The 27671-nt window shown below is 31.4% G+C and overlaps 1 protein-coding gene across 1 annotated transcript in view; it reads right to left on the bottom strand.

Moving 5' to 3' along the window:
- Positions 1-202: 202 nt before the first annotated feature.
- Positions 203-27671, bottom strand: part of LOC106466901 (vacuolar protein sorting-associated protein 18 homolog) — a 172377-nt gene continuing 144908 nt past the window's right edge. The window contains exons 17-21 of the mRNA XM_013927208.2: positions 22174-22462; positions 18111-18204; positions 16748-16821; positions 3179-3334; positions 203-283 (exon numbers count right to left, since the gene is read on the bottom strand). Coding sequence (XP_013782662.2) covers positions 203-283; positions 3179-3334; positions 16748-16821; positions 18111-18204; positions 22174-22462 — 694 coding nt within the window. The remainder of the gene's footprint in view (positions 284-3178; positions 3335-16747; positions 16822-18110; positions 18205-22173; positions 22463-27671) is intronic.

Here is a 27671-nt window from a genome sequence, read left to right as displayed (position 1 = left end):
AAAGGATCCTTTTTCCCAGTCTTAAGAAATTTTTCACAAACTACTAAAAGACACGCCTGATTCCACACTTTGCTTGATGCAAGTTACGAAAAAAAATTTCAGTATTAAAATGAATGATGACATACTTGGCACACAGAAACTTGTGAGTCTTTATGTTAAAAAAATAATTGTGATATGCTATTATGTGTTAATGTGCAAGAATTTACTGTTTAATTGTGAATTTTAAAAGTGCTTTTAAGACCGACTGAATAAGAATAAAAGATGATCTATTTGCTTCTCTACCCTTTTGGTGGAAATATATAAACAAAAAATTCTTGATAGTATAAATAACATGGACATTTCAAAATTTTCCTTATTCCATCTTCATCAAAAGCTGTTAAAAAGTAAATTCTAGCCTAAGTTCTTCATCAGTTATTACCTAAAATTCATTAATAAAGAGAGAGAGAGAAAAAATGCAAATCCAAATGGTAACAAGTATCATAAACCTGATTACTGCACATGAAATATCCAAATACTGCTATTAAAGACAGCCAATCAACTTATACCTGATTAGGTTATAATGGTCTAAGTTAAACACAATGCTACAATCAGGGTTCAAGAACAAAAAAGCAATTTATTAAATTATAACAACACTTAGAAATATATTCAACATTAACCAAAATACTATTAAGAAACACGTGCCTAGCCTGGACTTTACACTAATGTTAATGAACAATATATCATAAATATCAATATTATTTCAAATAATGGAATCAGAAAAAAGAACCTAAATCGCAAAAAATACAGCAATACAATATTCCAAAATATTAATAACAATATCGAGTGATAAACAGCATTAATTCACTAACTATCTTGTGACTCTCTCTCTTAGTGAGGCCTGGAATGGCCAGGTGGTTAGGGCGCTCGACTCGCAATATGTGGGTTGCAGGTTCCTATCCCTGTCCCACCAAACATGCTCTCTTTTTTAGCCATGGGGGCATTATAATATGACAGTCAATCCCACTATTCATTGGTAAAAGAGTAGCCCCAGAGTTTGTGGTGGGTGGTGATGACTAGCTGCATTCCATCTAGTCTTGCACTGCTAAACTAGGGATGGCTAGCACAGATAGCCCTCATGTAGCTGTGCACGAAATTCATAACAAACTATCTTATTGAAGCTTCTGGCAGGGTATTTATTCACTGAGTAGGTCACAAGAGTACACTTCATGTGATCTTAAATTTATATAATCTTCTGCTACATTAATAGCATCTGTACATCACCGCTAGGGAAGCTGGTGTCAGTTTCATCATACATATATATTTCTTAAAATACAAATGATTAGCTACAAGATGAGTTAGCTTTTTAATGCAACTAAAAATTCATAGATAAACTAAACAAAAGAAGGAAATAATAAATGAATGATAAACACAACCATAACCATAAGAAAAATAGAATTTTCTATCTCACAAGGTCACCAATTATTTATACAATTATTGGAATAGGCTTAGGTATTTTGAATGACATTTTGGGCCCAATTGATATTTAAGGAACAGTCTTTTGCTTTTAAGAGATGATTGGGACTACAAATACAGTATTGTTATGTATGTAACATTATTTTTTTCTCATGGTATCCTAATTAGTTTTTCTTTCAGATCTAAAATGAATAAAAAATTTTTTTTTATTTTTACATGTAATCATCACATCTTGTGATGACTGACACACATAACAGGACTGTGGTTTGCCTTTTGTACACAAACACATTTTGAGCTTATTTTATGCCTAAAAACATCATTCCAACAATAACCATGGCTGTTTTATTTGCAGATGAAGATACATAGTTCAAAGCCTGTTACTAATTTGCCAAGGCAGAATATTCTCGATTTTATGAGTCACACTTTCCGGAAATCATTATTCACTAGCCTGAGATAAACACAATGGTATGGTTTGTCATTAAGAAAAATGGAAAATGTGGGAGGAATGAGACTTTTCCAGAATCTCCTGATAAAATCTACTGATTTTCCATTTCTAGAATTTCCAGTACTGAAACATTTGCTTACTAAATTCCATTATTTTCATAACCTATGTAAACTCTGTACACATTATCAGATAACAAGTTAATAACTGACAGGCTATTAAAGCTTTATGTTGCTTTAACATTTTGAACAATTGTTATTGCTTTGAGTAACTGATTAATCTGTACAAACGAGTATATATATATATTAACTCATTGAACATATACTAAATTCTCTTTAAATTGCAGGTAAGTAATAATTAAACCATTAATATTTTACTAACTACTATCAATAATAAATTTTAGCTTTAAACATTTCTTTACACTTGGGAGAAATTTGATTTAATTATACATCAGTTTATAATTTTCAACCCATAATTTGTTAACAGAAAAAAATGAAAGTTAATTTTATGAAGTTCTTCAAAATGCTAAATTTTCTGAAAACCAAATCTAGTTTACACACATTACTTGAAGTAATAATAACACTTTTCATTTAATAAAATGTGAGCAGTAATTACACACCCATGAGTGATTGTGTGAAATACAAACACCATGTATCTCATTCCCCCACCACAGTATATATATATATATATAGTTCTTATCCACAGAATTTTCAAATTTCTGTAAATTCCTATTTAGAATATAATGAATTTGATGTTGGTCATACGCTAAATTGAATCCTAGGTATTACTTTCTAAGAAATTATCTATTGTTGCATGGGATAGTTATAATGTGTTCTATCTTAACTTGTGTATGGGAAGGGGTTATTCTATGACCATTACATGGAGGAGAGATTTTTCCAAAATCTTGTTATGCAATTATCTGACTTGTCAGCCACAGAAAGAAGGGTAACTGTAAATTTAGTTTTGGCATTTTCAAACAGATTTATTTTTGGCTTGAAGATGTCAAGAGTTGGTAAGGAAGTCTCGTCCTATATTCTTCAGTATCCTGATTACATGTGCTATATTTTTTAGTTCCTTCTTAAATAAAGTTTCCTTTCAACTGCTTTTATTTAAATATAACATGTTCAATCTATCTATAGTTTAATAAAGCCATACATATATTTTACTTTTAAATTACGTGGCACAGAGGTAAAGGCTTTTCATTATCCATCAAGATACAACTGATGATAATGCTCTGACATAACCTTAATATGACATAAAAAGAAAAGAAAAGTATATTTCTACCTGTTTTGGATCTTTAGAGTTGTCATACTGAACAAGAGCAGGAATAAGTTTGGCAGGATTTAATTTCTGTCCCAAACTGATCCAAGCATCAACAGTCTTTTTTGGTATAGATTGCATTAAAACTGGAGAAAACTGGTAGAATAACTCTGATCGGCTCTGATGAAAATAATGACAATTGTAAATTATTTATTTCAATCAAGCTCACAAGTTTCATTAAAACTATAATAAATATTCTTTTAAATTACACTATAATTCATAATACAAATTTTGTCAATGAGATAACACTTCACAACTAAAACTGGTGTTAAGTATTTTACAAATTCTGAATTTAATTTGATGAAATCAAGTTAATTTTTTGTGCAAACAATGTAAGAGCTACTGACTTCCCATTAAGAATCAGCTAGATGGATTCAATAATAACCACAGCTTCTTCTAAGAACATAAGGAGAGTGGTTCTGAATTGGATAACTTAACTGAGTCTCTCTAATTCATGTAAAATAATAAAACAGGATGAAATTGGTAAAAATGAAAACAATCTTTATCACTTGATAAATAAAAAGGAAACACAGTATGTACTTGTGCATACAAAACAGACAGTCGCTTCTAGTACAATGTGCTTAGTTCCACAGCTTTCTTTCTCTTGGAATTGATTTCTGTAGAAATAAGCACAACGATCTTGATTTAAATCTTTTCTCCATGATTTCCTAATAGAAGTGGTTTAAAAAAGTGGGCCTGAATTCAATAGGTAGGCTTGGTTTCTTTGTCCAGTCGACACTTTAACATTATGACCTTTGTCAGCTGTATCATTTAAACAACATCAACTCAGTCAAATAAGAATATTACAACATTAATACTTTCAACCCAGATACTATATGTTACTGCAATATCTTCTCAAACAGAACAAAAGATGATAACAACAAAGCAACTAGAACGACCACTTGTTGCTACCATACAGCATGGAAACCACATATATTTTTTTAAAATTCCTAAATAACTAAAATTAGATAAAAAACATATGATATGCCAACACACATTTATAACACAGGAAAAATTGATGGGTTTCTCACAGTACGTCTGAAGATGATATATTATTATTAGCATAATATAAACTTGCAATGTTTCCTTTGAATTTCAAAATTTTAGTCATGAAATTTTCACACCTTGCTGTAAGTTATGATCTTAAATCAGACTCCAAAACCATGCCAAGCTTTTAAGAATGTTATGAAAGATTTTCTAAAGTACATGTACATTTTATATACAACAAACTTATAATTCTGTTATTTTTACATAACCACAATGAAAGAAAGAATTGCTACATTATTAAAACCACAGATATGGATAAGTAATTATTATTGAAAGTTTGGGGATCTTTCTATCTTTAGCAAGAATTCAAAGCAAACACACACACAAAAGACAAACTTTGAAAAGTATTCAACTATTTTGGATAATTTTTAACAAAGTTCTAGGCATACATGTGCACAAATAATGGTAAAGAAAAAATTACAGTAAACAGAACTAAACAACAAACACAAGTAAATATATACAAAGACTGCTCAAGAAATGCCCCAAAAGGGAAAGAAGTTTTGATTTATCAGAAATCTTTATTATTTATTTTATTCAGATAGCATAGTGCACACTAGAGTTTAAACATGTTTAACTCTCTCAACATGGGCTTGGTCAATTTGCCCTACCACTTGAACTCTTTGTACTTGTTTAATGTCTTCATAGTTTTGATACTACTAACTTTTAATATAGTATGTACATCTTCACAAAATTTGGCAGACATTCAATAAATATTATAGTCTTTCACATTCAAAAAATAATATTTTTAGTGAGGTATTTTTCAATAAACTTAAAAATGAATTGTCCATGAATATATTGAGTATTTTTTATACTAGTTCACATGCAAAGTGATTTTCATGCTAAGATTAAAAATACTTTTCTTTATCTCAAAAATCTCAAATTTAATTTGCATAATCTCTAAACCTCCTAAATACATGTCAAATGTTTGTTTTCAGTAAAACTTTATATTTTATCTGTTATTTTCTCCACCCTAACTGTATACAAGGTTGGTCAATCGAAATAAATCAAAATTACCCTTTTTTTCTTTCCAGAATGACTTCATATTTTAACATGAAACTACATTTGTTTATCCAAAGTAGCTTTAAACTTGTAACAGTATACATCTATTTCTACTGAAATTTTATTGCCCTTTGAACCACATCTAACTACTACTATTCATTCCATTGTAAGTTATAAATCACTTGGGGAATGTGGAGCTCACTTTATGCTATCGAATTACATTACCCACAAGCTAATCTGAGCTGCTCGCGTGCATGCCTTGTGAGCCATTTTTATTATATTATTATTATAATTTATTTTACCTAATCTAACCGAAAGAGATCCCTATTTTTACATTTTAGTTACTTTTATAATAATAAATAAAATATAAACATGAAAAACAAGAAATAAAGTACTTACCCAAGTCTTCTTTCTTTGCTTCAACTGTCGATGACACTTAACCCTACTTTTTTCTATACTAATGGTAGTAATGCACTAAATAATTTTTATTTAATTAAATAATGCATCAAAGAACATAGAATAATAACATTCAAAAAGCAGACAATTTTCCCTAACTATCACAATTCTTCTGGCTTTCTAACTATGCGACAAGAGCCATTACAAATTCATCCAAGCTAGTTGTTACCTTTCCCATGGGAATGAAGCTTGTACTAAAAGAGAAAAAGGCAATTCTCTGTTCAGAAAACAATGTAATACAATACATCATTTGATACGTGAAAATCTTGGCTCTCTATTGATTATACATAATATAGTATTAAGAGTAAGAGAGAACTATTAACAAATCCTGAAAGAGAGGATGTGACAGGTGGGTGTGGCAAGGGGGGGGTCTGCTTTTCTAATTGATGGCTCTGTAACCAAACAAGATTGAAGGCTATAAAAATTATGGTTGCTCTGAACAATGAAGACTTTATAGTGAGTAATTTACATTAAATTTCGTACTTATTGGAGGTGGTGAATAAAGTAGAGAAGAGGGGATGCCTAGAGAAAATATGTCACATTTCTCACACTAGGGGAAATTCAGGATTTTTTGAAATATAACCATATAAAATTAAGAACTTAAAACTTATATACTATTAACATATGGATTAGCAGCTATGAGTTTATGCTATACTAACTGTTATAACATAAACAAAAAGTAGTTCAATTAAATTTTGAATGTAAGTCGCTAAAACCTCGTGAAATGTGCAGTAAATGATACCTAGTCAGAGAGTGTTAACGAAGAGAAATAGCCAATATCCAGTGAAAATTCTCTACTTAATGTCTAACCTTATAGCTTTATAAAGAGGTAGACATCCTAAGTCCAGTCTTAACAAAATAAACAGTTGATGTAATTCAAAACTGTATTCTTATGTATTGTCTGACAATAGTAAAGGCATGACAAACATATAAACACAGTGAAGAAAATATTAATTTGAACTAAAAAAAAAAATGAGCTATGTAGATATTCACATATAATATGTGGAACTCAACTGTAAATGTAATTATAAACACACATATACACCAATTAGAAAAAAAATAAAGCAGAGGGTATTAAAATGTTCATACCCACATACAAAAATCCACCACTTAAAGATGCAATCCTCTCTCACTATTAAATGAAATCTTCTTAGATTTAATGAGAACAGATTCCTTGCATTTTCTGTACAGGAAACTGTAACATTTTCTTTCTCTGTTAATGCTAAAAGGGTGATCAGATTTAGGCACACTATAGTATAAAGATGTTCCATGCACTGCTTTTTTATAATTCTCTCAGTTTTATTTTACAAATGTATTTTTCATTACAAATACCACATAAGAGATTGTAAGCTACATATTTTTCCATATATTTCTTCAGAAGTCTTAGAATACATGTGATACAATTGTTTCTTTGGCAGCGATTGGAAGATTTATATACAGAGTACACTCCATGTGATTTGGGTGAATGTATAATTTATCAAACCCATAGACAAACCCGATTCCCTCACAGTATTCTTAATGATATCATTAACCTTAGGACTAATAAAAGGTACTTGGTATTTGGAATGCAACATTTTTTACTTGAATCTCTTTTATTTCTTTTGTTTGTCATGAACAGTAAAACTTTTGTTAACCAGACTTTCAGAATAACCATTCAATTCCAAAATCTCCACAAGATCTACCTGCTCTCCAAGAGAGGGGTAATGTAGAATACAGCCAAAGAAGTGTCTAAAAATTCAAAGCACTTACCAGATAGAGCATATTCAAAAGTAAACTTGATATTATCAAGAACCTACTTTAGGAAATTATGAAAGAAAATTAAGCCATCATTCCAAATCCCACAAAAAACATCAATAAAATGCAGCTATAAGGTAGGAGACTGTTCATTACCAAGTGCCCAGTCATGGGGTTGCCTTAATATCAATGACATACATGAAAATTACAGCAAAGGCTATAATCACCTTATTGCTCATAGCCACTCCTTGCGTTTGACAATAAACTTGGTCACTGAACCTGAAAACATTATTATGTAAAACATATTTCAGGAGTTTATGCACATCAGGTTCAGAAACCCCATGGAGATCTACTTTAGTATTATGTAATTAAAAAAAAAAGACATAACAATGTTAATTCCCTCATCAATGGGTATTGAGAATATATATCAAAAGAGAAAATGATGCTGTCATCAGTGATTTTATTGATGAAAGATTTAAATCTGTCCTTCCACATACAAGGTCCTCATATCTCTAATGATGAAGCAATTGTATGTTGGTTTATCATTCAATTACTACACTATCACAACTTCCTTCAGCAATGTCTATCTTATATTTTCTTTTATGAGCAAAATCTGACGCTCTTTCAAAATTCTTCTAGTTATTTAAATTTTATTCTGCAAGCTCCCTTGTATCCACTAATGCATTTACAAAGTCTTCTTTTTTTCAATACTAGAGAAAAACCTTTTGCTTTTTTGTAACAGTGGAATTGCTCAATGTGTGTCAAGATCACTATCTTGTAGCTGCTTGATGGTGATGTGATCTCATGTAACAGTGGAATTGCTCAATGTATGTCAAGATCACTATCTTGTAGCTGCTTGATGGTGATGTGATCTCACAGAGTTATCTCATATGACAAGATTAGCCATATATTTGATACTCTGCATCTTGGTAGCAACATCAGAAAGCAACTTTGTTCCATTAGCTCTTGTGAGAGTGTTGTCTTCTTCAATGAACACCAGAGATTCACAGATATTTCCTAGTTGGAAACATATAGTACAAACAGCACCTATCTTACTTTACAATCAGGATCATGCAAAGGCATCACAGTTAACTGAGAAAGATCTTGTATCAATACTTCCAACTTGTACATTAAAGAAAACAAAATTGGTGTATGTGACTTGAATCAAGTTGAGCAACATTACTGCTTTGGTTTGACAAATGCATTGTTCATCTCAGGATTCAGAAGCTGTACATTGCAAGACAAAAAGGGATTATTTTTCCAAGTTTCCAATTTTATTTTTAAGACCTTTGTTCTTGCTTTTCTTAATGGCTTCATTATCATACCTTTTACTTTGAAGTCAGGGGCAGTCTCATAGCACTACTTTCTTTCAGATTTAAAAATTTGAGGAAATTTTTGTTGATACTAATATCAAGCTGTTGAGTTACAGATGTCTCAGTAGCTGTGAAAATCAAATGATCACTGTCATCTGTTCTGTGCGGTTTATGTCTAGAATATAGTCAAGACCAACCAAGTATTACTTGACATTTCTAGACAACAACTAAATAAGTTCATTCTGGATGTCATTTCTAAGATCAACAGTAACACGAAACAGAGTATTGGGAGTAGGATTAATCTGTATGGAGTCTCTACAACATACCAAGTGATCTAAGATATCTTAAAGTAAGTAAATACTTACTAAGACCCATCTTGTTCTATGATAAAACATAGAAGAGCATTAAGTTATTAGTAATACTTGACTATCTTTACTTTACAAGGTTGATATTTTAAAAACATTACTAACTACTGTGTTTTGCATTATCTTCTATTCAGTATATTCAAAGGTCAATTACATTATATGAAAACGATTTTGCCTCATCATGTTGTACATTACCTACCACCATATCTAGTCTTGTTCTGTCTGAAATCCATGCCTCTTGAAAATAGTCCTGCAGTACAGTTTCTATAGCAAAAAGCTCTGTTCTAAGACTCTTATGTCCAAAGCACACCACTCCTCCCTGACTGCTTTCCATAATATATCTATTGTACAAGGATGACAGTTTTCAGTGCCTGTTTCAACCGTCCAATCACACTGAAACCAATAGGCACTACATCTAGGAACAAATGCTGAAGTCAGCCCTTGATGATACTTTTTGTAACAAATTCCAATCACTGAAGTTATCCACTGTTTCATGGGGTAGTGCATTGTGTCTTACCTTATGTTATTCATGTTGGACTCCTACTATGACTAATGACATGGATCATAAATACCTGGGGATTATTGTGACCAAAAGTTTTCATTGGTCAGCTGCAGAGAGAAGATGAATTATACACTCAGTTAGGAATTTCCAAACAGGTTTGTTCCTGATATGGAAGAACCAAGACCTACCTTTGAAATTTCAACTTTTTAAAACTGTTATATGATTATATTAACAATATGGCTGCTGATAATGCCTGTGTATTATTTTCAGTTAACCTAGTTCATTTGTTCATTTTAGGTTTAACTTTATCAGATCAAACTTTCCACAAATATTTAGTTTTTCTTCAATTAACAAAGTATTTATTTTTCATTTCAACTTTAAATCATGTCTTGTCTTTCTCAGTCCACTAACGACAACTCGTCATACCCTCATCCTATACCATAAAACCACTAGTACTGAGAAAATCAAGTAACTGAGTGTTAGGTTTACCCTTGAAATACTGCACTAAAATGATAAAAAGTTAATTAAGACATTCCAAAACACTAAAAAAAAAGTGAGTAGAAATTTTTTTAAATATATGTGCTATGTGGCATAGAAAGAGAAAAGAATAAGAGTATGTTGTTGTTTTTTGCACATTACTATTTTAATGAAAGGTAGAAGAGAATTACCTTCATGGCAAGTATAAAAAGATTGGGGTAGACTACCACCTTTCCAAACATAAAATTTCAAAGTGTAACACAGTAAGTTTAATAAAACATCATAAAAACAGCAGTAGTAAAATATGTCTCATTGTCTTTTGAAACAAAATCCATGATAGAGAAAAGGAAGGCTAAAACAGTTAAGTTGGTGATATGAACTTAATATCTTTCAGTAAAAACTGAGAAGCCAATGTTAGAACAAGTCTAATAAGAAATGCTCAGACAAATAAATTAAGTTATAATACAAATGCTTCAAGGTAAAAAAGCAAACAAGTTTTAATTAAGAATGGCTGTAATGTTCACTGATGCATGCAGGAAAGAGAATTATAAACTATTGTTGATATCAACCACACACACACTATACAAAATGTTTGTTAATAAAAACCCTATTACTATAGCAGATTGAATTGGAAGCCATACTGTTTTATACAGTTGAAAATATAATAAAAAGATCTTCCATGACATGTTTTAAGGGAAGTATTGAGGTATTTCTCTCTTCTCTATTGTAGGAAAAACTTTAATTGCATCTCCCTGAATCACTTTCTTCTTATTGCTCAGAATATGATCCAGGAATCTCAATGTGCCTTCACACTATCCTGTGGGGGGAAGTGTTTGATCTTTGCTGCTCATCAGATACAAAAAGAAAGGTCTGAAAAAACACAAGAACTTACACATGGCTTTCACTGACCTCACAAAGGCCTTTGATTTTGTCAATTGTAAAGCTTTGTGTAAAGAGCACACCATGACGGATGCCCTAAAAACTACATCAAGGTATTGAGGCAACTCTGTGAACTGACAGCAACAGTTTTTTTGTAGTGGATCAGTGACTGAACCCTTTGTCATTTGAATTGGGGTTAAGCAAGGTTGTGTCATTGTTCTAATTCTGTTTTCCATTTTTCTATCATCTCATTTCTTATCAAGGATCACCTCCCTCCCATAATCAATATATAGATTATCGCATGGATGAAGGGCTCTTCAACCTGAGTTGTCTCCATCAAAGACCAGAGTGCTTAAGACATCCATCCTTGACCTTCAATATACAGATGACTGTGTCATCCTTACATATTCTGAAGAAGACCTTCAAATTATGCTTAATCTCTTTGTAGAAGCCTACCAAATCTTGGGCCTCTCTCTCAACATCCAAGTTGTTCTGTCAGCCTACCCCAGCCCACAAACATGACATCCACAAATAACCATCAAAGGAGTGACTCTGGAAGTAGTTGAGCACTTCCCTTACCTAAGAAGTCATTTTCCTTGTAGTATGGACATCACCATGCATATTCTGCCCATAATCTAATGTACAAATGTCTCTTTCAAGAAACTGTTGACATGTTTTTACTGATCATAACCTTCACAAGGACACCAATATTCAGGTTTACAAAGCAGTCATAATCCTCACACTTCTTTATGGATGTGAAACATGGGTGGCCTTTACTTCAATAATTGTTTAATACAATTATGCACTTTTGACTTGGAGGTGGAATGTACCCATCCAGGTATGACTACAGGTTAAAAATACCATAACAAAAAAAATACAATCCTTTACTTTGTAGACATAATTAAACAATAACTTGCAATTCCTTAATTATTTATCAAATAAACAATTTCCAATTTAATTAAGTTGAACAGAATTAAAACAAAATATAACTCATCTTTATATTAACAAGAAGTCTGCAAAGTAATGACTTTATAAGTTAGTTAAAAGCAATGAAACATAGTTTAACTTTTATCTCATAAATACTGAAACAGCTTGTAAAACATTTGAAATAGTTTTATTTTCATTCAGGGCCTAAAGTGATACATTCCAAGTGACAATGGTGAAGATTATATTTCATCATCTCACTCTGGAAAATTATATTTCAGGAAAATTTCTAATTGATGGTGCTTTTATTGTTTGCAACTACCTTCAATTGACATGTAGTTCCATCTATTGAAGAATTTTTCAAAAAATTATTTCATATTGCAAACTTGCATCATTGTAAAGCAGTTGATGTTACAGTCATAACTGACTTAGGCTATTGGTAAAAACTACTTACATGATTCTATCCCCTGATGAAGTGGCAATGACTGAACATGTCAGCATAAAGTAAAAATACATATAAATTAGATCACTTTCCAACTGACTTCTGTGCATCCCTAAAAACCACATCTTTTTTTTTTTTTGCAATTTCCGATCCATTCCAAAACAAGTGAATGTTTACAATTTATCAATATCCAGTCATATCAGGTTTGCAGATGTTCAACATTAAACAACTCAAACAAAACAATGATGAGGAAAAATGGTTGATTTCACTGAAAAATTTTGAAAAAAACAAAACAAAAGCCTCTCTTAAACTGATGAAAAGTGTAAATTTTTAGGAAAAACGAAATCACTATACAACAGATAAAGTTGAAAAACTTATGCACTACACAAAAAAAACTTCAAAATATCAAAAGAAAATGTGATTGAATAAAATTTATGTCTACATATATATCAATGCAAAAACTGATGAAGTTCAAAAGAAACTTATGCACAACACAACCAGTTGTATACTGGTACCTTCATACACATGGCTTCAAGGTCTACCATGTAGTATGGAGTATCCACCTTTATGTTTGCTATGGGAAATTTCCTCACTGTTCTATCAATCAGTACATACAAATGTACTTTGCCCATTATCTGATCATCAGATACTAGATTGGTTCCCACTGCTGCACTACTGCAGCCAGCGTCACTTTCTTGTCTCTAACATAGCCTTCACCTACTGGCATGTTGTGATCTGTTGGCACCTCTTGAAGTTTGTCACATGCTCCAATCACTACTGGTACTGTTGACCCATTTCCTAACTTGAGCTGGCCATCAATCATGCACTGTTTAATCATAAAGATAACACTTTCTTCTTGTGGTGAATCTGATGAGTTGTCTCCATTCTGTTTCTTCAGGCAGCAGCATCTTTGTAGGTAGCTCCAGCTGCTTTATGTTGAGATTTCTGCTGTTGGTGACAGACTTGCACTCATTTGCAATGTGCCCTGTTTTATAAGAAATATAGCATCCTACCACCTTTGTTGTATTCTTGCTTCTTGTCAGCCATTGGTGGATTTGACGTTAACTGGTTATATTTGGACTAATTAGTTATACTTCCTCCATGGGCTTCCATATACTGTTTTGCCAGCTTGATCATCCATGTTTTTTGGTGCTCACTCTTTTAGGTACAGTAACATAATCAGTTAAACACATGATCATGAATTGTTCACGTATTAATAGATCTGCCAGTTCATTAAAACTATTTTCACACTTGGCCATGTCAGTCCATTTTGTCAAGTATCACTGTAGATGTGCCACAAACTGAAATACAGTTTCTCCAGTGTCAGCTTTCACTTCTCTGAATTTCTGGTGAAAACCTTCCTCAGTAAGTTCATATCATTTCAGCAAGGCCACTTTTAAAATGTCATAGTCCATTGCATCTTTTGACTTCCTGCCTGTATACACTTGTAGGCCTTTTCTTGTGAGATATGGGTTGAGACAGACTTCCCAGTAGGGCTGAAATGAATATTATAAGTAGTGCTTCGAAGCTTCTTGCAAGATAACTACCAAAGCTTCTTACAATTGAGTATACTTGTTATATTATAACAATGTATGTATTTAATTTGTTACAGTTTGATTATACATGAGTTTTACCTTCAGGCATTTGACCTGTCAAAGCTTAATATGACTGAACAGCAGTTGTGTAGTCTGAGAAAGGAAGATTTCCTAGAGTTTGATTACAGGCCTTCTGGAATCTGGAAGCTTTTATTTAGTAGCATTACATAGTATTGTCAGCACCCAGCTGTTATCAATGTAATGCGCTCTTACGGTGGTTAACGATATAAACACTGCTTCTTCACTTAGCCTTTCTTTCAGACATTGTTTAAGGTTGATATCAGCGGTAAATTGTTTTCTGCTTGGTAAGACATATCCTGGCTCCAAGTACTTCATTAAATTACGAAAACCACTGCATTCAACAGTTCGAATGGGGCGTAAGTCTTGAACGATCATTTGAGTCACTCTGTCTGTTATATTCTTTGCACGTGTATCATTGCACTTCGCAGGCCTCACAAATCCATCAAGGGTAGACATCTTCCTGCTCTCCGTTGTGGTTGTCTTGATGTCTGGACGTTAAAGAGTCGAGTGCTTCGACGCGAGGTGATTCCGTAGGTTTGTTGTCCCGCTTAAATAGCCAAATTCTTTTTTACAAATAGTGCACATGGCTTTCCTACGGTCGTGAAGTTTCTTATAAAAACTCCATACGTCCGAAACCTTTTTACAACTACTTCCAACCGCGCCCTTATCTGACGCCATTTTTTTCTAATCAAAAATTTTATGCATAGTGCATGTGTATAAATAAACGTGCGAACATTTGAATGGCAGATCCGAAGCCTCTGTCAGCTTCGAAGCTTTGGAATATTCGAATACTTTGTCTCAGCCCTACTTCCCAGTCACTTTTATCCCAGTTCTGACTTTTGGCAAATCTTTCATATCCCTCTCTAGAAAAGCATCCATGTCATCTTTCTGTCAATCAGATTTGAGCTGATTGAGTCAACTGGCCCTGATTGACTCCATTGCCATTCCTGGGTCCTTCGTCTTTTTTTAGGTCAGCTTTGTGATCTCAGTTTGTTCTCTTTTTCTCTCTATTTGCAGTCTGTCCTTTCTCTAATTTTCTTCTTTCTCAATCTATGCTCTTATTCTCTCTATTTGCAGTCTCTCTCCTTTTCTTCTTTCTCAACTTGTGTTCTTAATCTCTATTTCCTTCACTTCTTTTAGTCTTTCTTCTTCTCTTCTCTGTCTATGCTCTTCTCTCTCTAGGTCTTGTTGTTGTTTAATAAATTCTTGTAGATCACCATCTTTTAACCCAAGTCACTCACCGCTCTCTATCCATTTATAAAAATCAGTCAACAAGGTTTTATAGTGTGATTGTAATCTCTACACTATTTTTACCACCACTACACTACAGTTGTGTGTTTGTAGGCCTACTTTCCCTGTCATTCACATCTTATTCTACTGATGTTTACCACTCTATAATCCTGGTTGGCTTGCTAATGTCAGGTTTTATAAGGTCAGATTCTTTACAGTAGGTGTCTGTGAATTGTTGGCAATAAATCTGAACAATAAATGGACAGCACACAATCCACTTGTTTAAAAATAATATATTCAAAACAAGTCAATTGTATGTACAAAAATTTGTTACAATATAAGTTGACACAGTTGGGTCCAGAGATTTAAATAATTCTCTTTTTCTTCAAAGTCCACATAGGCAGGTTCAATTAATTTAAAACACCCTCTGACACAACAAATTATTCTCCTCTGCTCTGTTATTATGATAAAATCCTTTAAGTTACCTCGTGGGTTACCACAGTCATATCCAGAGCTTTAAATAATTCTCTTTTATGTCAAAAGTTCTTCTCTATTCCAGTTGTTACAACACAAGCTGTGGAATTCACTTCAAAATCACCACTATAAATGTTGGTTACCACAGTCATACCCAGAACTATAAAATATTATCTCCTTTTTGTCACAGTCCACACAAGTGGGTTCAATTACTTTAGAACATCCTTTGACAAGACAAATTATTATTCTTTATCTCTGTTATTACAATACAAACTGTGAAAATCTCACTTTATATATCACCCATTACAGTTAAACTTACAATCATGCAATCTAACTTCACTTTCACTAACTTACTTCTTTCTTGCACTCTGTATTTGCACTTATTTACAACATGTGACAGAAAAATCTATAAATATCTAGTCCTCTAGTAAAAACAATATTAAACATAATGAGAAAGGCTTAGAAGCTTTGAGTAAGATGATGTCAACAATATTACAAAAGCCTAGTACAGCAATTAAACTGCATATACAACATACAACTTGTACAAAGTTACAAAACGAACCTTTCATGTCTGCACAGAAAATTGAAAGAATCTATTCTTAATAATCAACAAGTCAAAAATAAAAATAATTTAACAGTTTACTCCTTATAATTATCTAGATTGTACACCAACTTTTTCTAATGCTGTTTACAACTCTGTAATTTGTTTTTTTTTCTTCAGAAAAGCACCTAATTGTCCATTTTATGGTTTGTTCGAAAAGCTAAATCTATAGTTGCGATTACAATGTTAACATATTAAAACCAAGCATTTCAGTGATACCAATAAAATAACTTCTTATCACTGAGAACTAGTAAATATTGTAGACTATAAAAAATACCCTACCAAGATAAAATACCAGAAATATCAAATTACTAGTGCTTGAATCTTTTTACCAGGTTTAATTCAATATGCATAAGTTATTTTTGGAACTATTTTCAGTTAACATTTTTTTTAGGTTAGCAGATTATGAAATAAAATTTGAGAGTATATATTGGCATTAAAATTAGAAAATGTTTTACTACTTATTTATCTTACCTGTTTGGTTAAGACATCCAGAGCAGCTTGAAAGTTGTTGTTCTGCAGATGATACTGTATTACCCTTTCATAGTCTATCAACAAAATAAATGATTACCTTTTGAAATTCTTGTTTCAAAGACCAAACACATTTATTGAAAGTAATATTACCATTAATACATTTTATGTTAACTTAGAAAAATGACATATATTTAAAATAAACCTAGTAGAGGTAGATTTAAATTATAAAATACAATCTATAAAGCAAAATAAAAATAAAATAAAATCATTATGACAGTATTTAAAAACTTTATGATTATAATTACTAACTTAGCACAGTTAACTCTCTCACAATGGGTTTGGTCAATTTGGCTGAGTTTGTGACCCCAAATTGACCTTTAAAGTTTTCATACTATAACTTTTAATATGTTTTGTGTATTTTCACAGGCTTTCAATAAGCATTACAAGGCTTTTTTAGACAAAAAATCTGAATGTTTAATGAAGTGTTTTTACTACAAATTTCTCCAAGAATATATGAAGTGCAAAGTGATTTTCATGTGAAGATCTTTTATTTCATTTCTATTTAAGATATTTTATTATTTAATTTCTTTTGTAAGGGCAGAGGTTGGGTAACATATAACAAAGTAAAAATATTAGGGTGGTTTTTTTTTAATTTCTACTTTAATAATTATTAGAACTTTTAAGGGTGGAGGTTGGGAGTGACATATAGTAGAAATATATTAGGGTAGTTTCATTTCTTTTAGAAAATTATAAGAACTTTTAAGGGTATCTGCCCTCCCACAACTGGCTGTAGACAGTGAAAGGCAGTATGAGTTGAGGGTGTAAGCACTAAACTACATACCCTTAATTGATTTTCCATGATTACTGGCTAATTTAAAATCATTTGGATTTTGTCTAGTAGATGCTATATTCCCAACACATTTGGGAGCTATTATCACAGACAATATCCATTATGAATTTAAGGTGACGACTGGGATTTACAACGGAGTTTGCAAAGAACTTCTTAATGCTTATTTTATATTAAGTTCATTATTGTTTTATAGTGCTGATTTTAACTGCCTATTAACAATTAATGTAAATAATAGCATTGATGCTATTTATTTCATTATATATATATATCTTGACATGTGATTTTATGTTTGAAAAAATAACAGAGTGCTGATTCATAATAAGGAATTATGTTTTAACTAAACCATTACTTGGTTTATTTGTCATTATTTGGCCATTTCTAAATATCATAAAAATAAACAGAAATAAAAGTCTTATTGTACCTTCATGTTTTCAAGTTGTTAATCATATAAACATTAATATAAAAAAATGATTTGGTTAATCCATGGAATTACTAACAAACATCAACACTGACCTTTCATAAGTACTGTGAAGTGTATGAGATTTTCTTCATCACCATGACTAGCTATGAGATTGTAAATTGCTCCACAATTATGTCCTACACATTCCTGTAATTACAAACAATCTTTCTTTTTCCATAAATCCAGTTTTGTGTTATAAAGTCATAGTAACTTCAAATATCATTACAGTTAATAATGGATATTCACTCTACACATAGCAACTGAAAAAACAAATACCCTGCTAAATAAATTAATCAAATAATTAAAGTTTTGGCAGTAACTTCTCTCCTGTACAAAAAAAAAATAAATTTTGGATACATCAAACCAATTCTTAAAGTACAAATGTATATTTGTAATACTGTGAGGATGATTACCTCATCTGCATTTATGTCTGTGACTGTTGTTGAAAAGCACTAGATAATTTTAAATTCTTCAAAATTGTAGAGAAAAAATCCCTGTATTATTATTATTTTTTAACTTCTACTTCTGTTAATTGTTAACTTAATATTAATTTCACCTTCTAAATAGGAAACAGTTCTACAAACACTCCTATACCTTACCCGTCTGTGAGTTTTTTTTACGATGGTATTGATATGTGATCATTTCAATTATGACTTACAAACATCTGTTACATGACATATTTTTTAAATCTGTATTTGTTGGTTGAATATATTTCTTGCTAAAATTATTCCTGATTTATACATAAAAACAACAATATAAATAACTGGCTAGTTAGTTTAAGTCATTAATTCAAAAATGTAAAGTAATAAATTTAGTTGGCAAAAAATAAATGCAAAAAAAAACAAGAAGAACAATACTAATATTTAAACTCAGTGCTTAGTTTGGGGTATACCTATAACTGATAATAATATTTGTTATGTCTTACAATGATCAAAGTTCGTGTTCTGTTCTTTCTATATATTTTCACAATTGAAGATGTTCTTTTTGTTAAGAGTTCATTTTCTTAGCTTATTAAAAAATATTTACATTTAAGCTATAAAAGACTTAATAGCATTCACAGATGTATTAGTATTTTTGAGACTTTTTTAGAAAGTTATGTTGGTAAAATTTCATAACCAGAAATATAATTAGTAAATACACTAAAAAAAATTAATCATCAAAGAAACAAAATATCCTTACCAAAGTTATAGTTTTACATTGAGTTATTTAAGAAAGTTTACTTTCAATAATATTACTGGAAAACTGTATCAGAAAGAAACTGCATTCAGAAGCAACATCCATGTTAAACATATGCTCTTTTGGTAGATGTATATTCAAAGCATACATATTCAAAGTTATATTTAAGCTACATTTTTAGATGTGACTGTCTCTCAAGTAATGTAGTGAATAGAGAGGAGCTATTCTGAAAGTTGCAATCTATATGCACTGTAGAGACATGTTTCAGAGTGAATGACATTTCAAACTAAACAGTACAAAACATGCTAAATTCTGGAAAAAGATTTCCTTCAGGTTATGCTAAAGACTAAAAGGCCACTGTTATTTTTTTGTTAAGTTTATCCTGACAATAGAAACCATTGAAATGGAGAAGATCAAAAGCAAGTTTTTGTTTTTTTATTAACCATATACATATATATATATATATATACACACACACACAAACACGCATCTAGTCATTAAGAAAGGCCTTGAAAAGTATCATATACCCCCACAACCAAAACTTTCAGTCAGTTATTGAAACAAACAACTCCATCACAGATCATGCTCAAGATCAGTCCAGAAATGTTTCATTCATGTGGCTAAGTAGAAGTCACTTTTTCATTCCTTCATACCATGAACACAGATTAGAGAAATTATATCTTTAATATCCAAGTAGTGTTGCATAAACAATCTCATCACTCAGAATATTTTCTCAGTCAGCTGCTATAATTCTGGGGTAACCTTTACATCAGTGTATCCACGAGAATCATGTTTAGTCTTAAAATCTACCTGAAAATAGCTCAGAAGTTTCGACAGGGTAAAGTTGCTAGCACAACTCTGTAACAGTGGCTTTTCAGCTACAGAGTTGGTCAGAATCCAGGTACTCTATAATGTCTAGCACCAGGCAATCCACACTAATCAGCAGATGCTGCATCATTTGATCCTAGTCCAGGAATCTTTGCAAAACTGATTAAGGAAGAAATCACAATATTAAATTTTGGAGGCAAAACAAGTTTCAGTACTTTCCACTGATCAGAGCAAGGGCAATCTATTATTTTGTATATCATTCTGTGTGAATGACTGAATAGCCTGTCCTAAAAATGATACTGACTCCTCTCTAACAGCTGCAGTTCTTAAATTCTGCCAAGTGATATGCTGCCACAGCAATGGTATCACTATCTAAGACCACTTAAAAATGAGGTTCCAGTTGGAAGAAAGCACAAATACTTCTCCTCTGGCTTGTTTGGGGGACATCACATATGTAACATTGATTGCAATCTTCATAATTAGAGACAAAAAGTTTGAAGCAGATAATAATGTCCAAATACTGGAACTTATGTCTAGCCAATCTAATGACCTCAGGAATACTGAGTGATCTTCATGGCTTACTATACAGATTGCCTCAAGGGGCTTCAGTATAGCCACAGTCAGTAACCTATTCTTGGCAGCTTCCCACCAATATTCCCAAACTTGGTTGTATCTGCTCAAGATCAACTTACAGTATCAATGATACTTACTGGGCCAGACCATGTTGCAAATGTTTTGGAGAGTAGAAAGAGCATGTAGCTCTGAAACACCAAAGAAAGTGCAGAAGTTTAATTAGCATTAAACAGGGGACTTCTTCAAGTCAATATGGGTTGCTCTGTTTCCATCTTCAGATCAGATTTGCTCTTCTTCTGTATTTTGAAGTTCTTGCCAAAATGCAAAGGCACCTCTTGTATAGTTTCTCATTAGAAGCAGAAGATGTATTCATAATTTGGAGGAGTTAGAAATACAAATTAGCAACTATTTCTGAAATAACTAGAATCTGGTCATTGACACCAAAGTTTTTTCGACTGATGTCAACTGTGGTAATTTCAATGTCAAACCTAGCACAACATAACCTGATCTCTGCAACAATTAAGGATTTAGGGACCTAATTTACAAAAGGATAGGTGTAGTGATTTGTCACAGGTGAAATAAAGGAGACAATGTGTTGAAGTTGTAGTAAGAATAAATCATTCAATTTTAAAATGGAAAAACAAATATAGCTGATCAGATGATACTGGACTATTACTTTGTGAAATAAAGATAATAAGAGTGAAGCAACTGAATAACACACAATCAGCAAAGTGAAGTGTGTTGGAAACAAAAAAGGAGATGTCTTAGTGAACATTCTGGCTCTTTCAAAGGTGAAATGAATATGCTTTCCTCAGAGACAGAAAAGAATCTAGTTTGAAAGCAACAAACTACAATCACAATATGTTCGCTCTTTGTAGTCAACAAATAAAAAACTGAATCACAAGTAAGTGAAAGTATCTTTGTTCAATGTGAGAATTACAAGACAGTCTTCTATGCACAAGGTAAAGTAGGATACAACTACCCCAAGACAATATAGATATGTCTCTTGACCAGGTATACTAAAGACAGTAACACCTCAGGCTAAATTTAGCAAATGACCTCATCAAATATGAAATATATACAACAGGAGAGTAAGGTATATGCACACTAGAACTGTTAACCTTTGCCATACAAGTCTAAAAAACAAGAAAATGCACAAAAACAGACAAAATGGTCAATTTTACATTCTAGATTATCCACAATAAAATTCATTTTTACAAATAAATAAATGAAGCAAATCCTTTTTTTTATAAGCATAACGTAGAATTTACACTATGAACTGCTAGTTCATACTGTTATAACTTCTTAATATTTGTTTAGTCCTGTATAAGGATATTGTATATTTATGTTATCTGAAGTTATTTCAATGGATTTTATATTTTTTTATTTACAAATCATCCAGCATAATTAATAGTACCATTATTGTAAAAAACTGAAGCAGAAAGTGTCTTCAATACTTTCAGGTTTACTAACATATATATTTTAAAATCAATTTAAACTTAATTTTGCATTATCAACAGATAGATGGTATGACATTACCTTAACACGTGGCTGCTCCAATAAGCTATGAAACAGTGCTTGAAGAGATTTGTACTGGTCAGTATTCTGACGTTCAGCATTGCGCAGACAACCCAGTTGGTTTAGGTATATTTCCAGTAACCACATTATGATCATTGTGGTCTGAGCTTTATCTTGAGTTTTTAGTCCTTCCATTTTTTTCTTTAAAAACACTTTAAGAGCATCATCATCTGACACCTGTAGGAACTTCAGGGAAACTTCTTCAAAAGATTTGTGTGTCTGGGCGTATAATGTAGCAGATTCTTTGAACCTAAAATGAAACATTAATACTGATTCTAAAAATGTATAGTACATTTTACCAATCCTTCGAATTTTGATAAGTCTAATAAATATCTTCAATTTTTTTCCTATTTATTGGTAAATCAATTTAGATGACTTTTGTTCCAAATATATACAGAGGTTGGGTACATTATATTAGAATGATTTTGGAGCCTCATCATGCCATTACAGTTCATGTGGTCACATCTGGTCCTCTTCTATCTGATGACTGTGCATCTTAAAAATAACTCTGCAACACAGTGCCCATTGCAAAAGGTTGTCATGTCCAAAGCATACTAATCTTCTCTGTAGGATTTCCAAACTCCATTTAGTGTATGAAGATAACACTTGTTCCTGTTTTAACAGTCCAATTGCCAAAAACTACAAAGGTGATGCATTATGTCTTCATATGGATTAGCATGAATACCATTCTCCAGCTGATTGAATTATGAAATGGCTACATGGTAGATATGACTGGAAGCTTTATCTGTTTCCAGATGGAAATCCTTTTTGATAATATTGTATACTGTTGCTTGGGGTACATGAATGAGCTTTTACACTACCTTTGTGTTGGTAGATTTTCAATTGTTAAAAGATATGCACTTTGTGTATAATGGTTAGGATATGTCTTGTCTTGTTGCAGGCCTCTTTCTGGATTGCCTTAATGCTCCATTACAAAAAAAATTATATTTCATTCTTATAGATTCTAAATCCCCATTCTGATCCAAATCTATATGATCTCAATTTATGAATATTTTGCATGAGAAAGGGCTGTCACATATTCTTCCAAAAAAATTAATATTTGGTAGCGTCACACTATCTAAAAAAGTGCCAAACAATGTCAAACAGTAATTCTGATACATTTTGTTACACAGCAAATTTATATCATCTGTCTTGTCAAGTGACTTGCTGATTTGCATATTCAAAATCATTTTAATATAACATACTCAACCCTCTATTTAATATTTTAAAAATGAATTCAAAACTTGGAGCTTTATAACTAAATTCCTATGAAAATAAATTAGGTACATAAAATAATAGAGTTTATTAGGTAGTGACTTTCATTATACTTTACAACATAGATACATGAACAACTTTATGACACCTTAGAAGATAAGTGTATTTCACAATTTAATCAACTCTGGCAAAGCAGTTTATAGGTAGAAGTTGATAACCAGACATAAACATGCAAGTGAATAAGCTGCACACAAGTGAGTGTCCTCTTTGCAGATAAAGTGGTATATATAGATTTCCATGTGGTTACTTATAACTAGAGACTGAAGAACATACGATATGGAAAGACAGATTTTCATGGAGTTGGAAAAAAAAGAGATAAGACTATGTAAAAATTAAGCAACACAAACATTTGTTTATAAATACAGAAGAACAGTATTTATACACTAAAAGTTGTGAAGTCAGAAGTGTAATAAATAGATGATCTGTATTTAGATAAAATAAAATAAAAATTAACTATACTTGAAAATAAGCCAGTGACTGTTGTTGATGGTTAATTGAAGAGAAAGACGTGTACACAGTCAGCAGTTTGAAAAATACCTCCATAATAATAAGTCTTGATTCTAAACTCTAATCAGAAAAGAATCTGTTTCAAAATGATAAAATGAATTTACCATTCACCTATTCCTTGTACCTAACCAGTCATAAAATGTAGGTAATTGAAACAGCTCTTCACCAAGTAACAATCATAGAAGAAGTCCCCATAAAAAAAAAAAGATAAAATAAGATACAATACTACTACTATCTCATATGACAGTAGATAGCTTCCATGATCAGACCCTTCTACAGAAATAGCACCTACAACTAAATTTATCACATACCTTTAAACAAATTTATTATGTTCAGAATTAAAATTGTCAAAAATTTAGAACTTGTGTAAATATGATGAGTATTGTTGAAAAGTGAGATATATTTCCATATCTCACCACACCTTGCAAAATGATGTTCATTCATTTGATTCTGTCATGCTTAAAAAGGTCAAAATATTTTGTTCTTCATTTGATAAACTTCACCTCTAATTAAACAAATAAATTTAATGCTGAAGTATACACATGGAAGGACAATATTCCAATAACATAAACTTTGAAAAAATCTCAATTTTTTTTGTTAATTTTATTTTCAGGTTCAATCAAATATAATTTTCCTGTATAGTAAATTTTAGCTTTAAAAAAATTATTCTAAAAAAAAATATCTGCAATATTTTTCAGTTTGAATTTCAATAGTCTTGATGAAAATGTTTTACCATTTTAAAAACCAGTACAGACTAACTTTATTAAGGTATATTAATATTAATTTTTCCAAATATTTATGTGGTGTCCTGAAATTAGTTAATGACTTTCTGAACAGGATATGAATAGTGTTAACTTGCATTAATCCGTACTTCGGGCTTAGCTTATACATCACAGTGACCATTCAACAAAGCTTATACTTGCTTGGCAGTGCATACGAGTCATTATTACTTTGGGTTACCAGGTGGTAGAGAGGTTTGAGCAATTAGTTTCCTCATTTACATATATAATGAAATGATTGCTTATGTAGGTAATCTGTGATAATGGGATACTACACTAGGACTCTCATCTGACTTAATAGTGTGGTATATACAACTCTGTAGTCTCTTCTCCAGCAAAAAAATTTTCATTCCTCAGCTGCAGGAGTCATCTGAGTTCTAGGAACACCACACATGTATTCCTTCTTAAAAACCCATAAGTAAAACAACTGTGTGTGTGCTGGCTTTGTAACTTTTTCAACAACTACATTATTTTAACATGATATTAATTTTCCTATTCTCATTAACCTCATTTTTGTAACTCTTGAATTATCCTTAATTTTAAATGGTAGACATGTTCTGGAGGTTACCATTGATGTTAAAAAAAAAGTGTTTTTTCCAAAAAATGTTTCCACTAATTTTTTTTAAAGATAATCTGGACATTTCCTACAGCTGTGTTTCTCCAGTAAATGGTCAAAGTGGCAATTAAGGCCTGTACAAAAACTAACATACATGCTTGATAATAAAGAAATGGATAATACATTCTCAAAGGGCAAAAGTAAACTTATTTTTTAGGATAGGCAGAAATATTATAAAGTCAGCAAGTGAATTATTTACAGGCAAAACTCTTCAGAGCTTTGCAGAAATGTAAATATAAAACTACACTAAATAAATGTCATAAAACAGTAAACTATCAATTATAAAATATTCTGGGTTAAGTTTTTTTAAATAAAGTTAGAATTAACTTATAATATGTACTTTATAATTTATGTCTCAAAAAATTTATAATATGTCAAAAATACAAAAACCCAGCGGAAACCCTGTATTCAGACTTCAGGTACAATAATTTAGAATTAAGTTACTGTTTTAAATCCTAAACTTTTTACATGAAAATGCTTCATACATACAAGTTAGTACATTTGCACTGTTTAACATTTACAAACAAGGAAAAATTTATTCACTTATCAGTCACCTAAAGCAATAATACCATGTACACTTTCCAAGACTTGTTATTACAGACAATTCAGTACTGTTCACATGTTCATAAAAGTGTCTATGACAACATAGGAGGTTTAAGTGTTGTATCTATAGAACTAAGCAGTTACTCAAACACTTTGAAACCATAGGAAAGAATAATTATTTATTAGACAAATGCATACTTAGCCAAAGTAATATCCAACTATTATAAAAAACAACAACATAAAATAAAACTAATTTACTTTGTAAAATAAACCTTTTGATAGTTATAAATATAACTTTCAAAGTTTGAAAACCAGTAGGGAATGAACAGGAATAAATAAGTCTATTCATATAAATAGTATTATTGTGATAACAAATAACAATCATGTCTAATTTCTCTGCACTTGCTGCAATGCAACAGTAAGTTGAAAGAACTTGCTAATTATTCAGATAATTTAGAGCCATCAATTCAATTTACATAAGAAATTGAAAAAAATAAATACCACCCACTGTGAAAAGTAATTGTTGAGCATTTCAGTCATGCTAAGAGTTGCTCAACAATAACATACAGTAAATCTACATTTTTATTCTTCAAGTTACATCACATTTTGAAATGTGAATGATAGTGTGATTAATTCCTGACAATTTAGTGTAGAATATTCTGTTTGTGAAGTAAAATTAGACATTAACATTATTTATGCCTGTTCTTCAGCATTTCAGTGTATGTTCATCTTTGCCTGCATGTGCAGCTTTTCAAATGGGAGCCAAACAAATGCTCGGATAGACATCATAGTTCGCAATATATATAGGATGATAATTGACTAAGTACTTATGTCTTTAAATTCAAAGCCAAAAGTCTATAAAAACTGGAAAATTTTCCTATTTCAGGGTCTTTTTTATCCCTTTTTTGGGCAAAAATCCTATAATGAAATAGCACCATTGGACAGTTTCCAGTTTTCATACCAAGATTACAGAGAGATTGAGCTAACCAACTCTGGGTGATGTAAGCCAAAAGTTTATAAAAAAGAGGAAATGTGCACTACTTGTTTCCAGTCACCATATCAAATATTACGATAATTGAGCCAGCCAACTATGGGTGATGGATGCTAACTCACACATAATGAATCATCTTTGTTGCAAGATGTTTACATATCTTTGTTGCAAGATGTTTACATATCTTTGTTGCAAGATGTTTACATATCTTTGTTGCAAGATGTTTACATATCTTTGTTGCAAGATGTTTACAGAACTTTGAAGATATACATTACACAGGAAGATCAAATTAATGAATTCTTACCAATTAAACATGTAGCAGTGTCAATAGAAAACGTAAACCAAATACTGTATGCTGGGTATTTAATAAATTTAGTAATGGGGCAGTGTTTGTTAAAAATGATAATTTAAAATAAGTTTATAAGATCTACAACTGAAATTTTAAGTTTCTCTTACATTCCAGGAAAAAATGTCAATTATTTAAAGTTTTATGAAAAGGATTAAACAAAGATAAAACTGGGATTAATAAAATATAATATGAATCTGGTAGTATTTATGTTGGTCAAACTAAAAGGAAGTTAATATAAAAATTACAGTAACATAAATGGTATGTAATATAAAAGTAGTATAGAAAATTCAGCTATAGTGAACACATACAAATAACACAACAATCCAATTTTAGCTCAACCTCATAATATTACAGCATTAAGTATTTGAGAATCATCAATCTTATGTTTACAAAACCATA

The sequence above is a fragment of the Limulus polyphemus genome, unplaced genomic scaffold (genome assembly GCF_000517525.1).
Source record: "Limulus polyphemus unplaced genomic scaffold, Limulus_polyphemus-2.1.2 Scaffold2417, whole genome shotgun sequence".
NCBI classification, from domain to species: Eukaryota; Metazoa; Arthropoda; class Merostomata; order Xiphosura; family Limulidae; genus Limulus; species Limulus polyphemus.
This window is presented reverse-complemented; position numbering and strand designations above follow the sequence as displayed.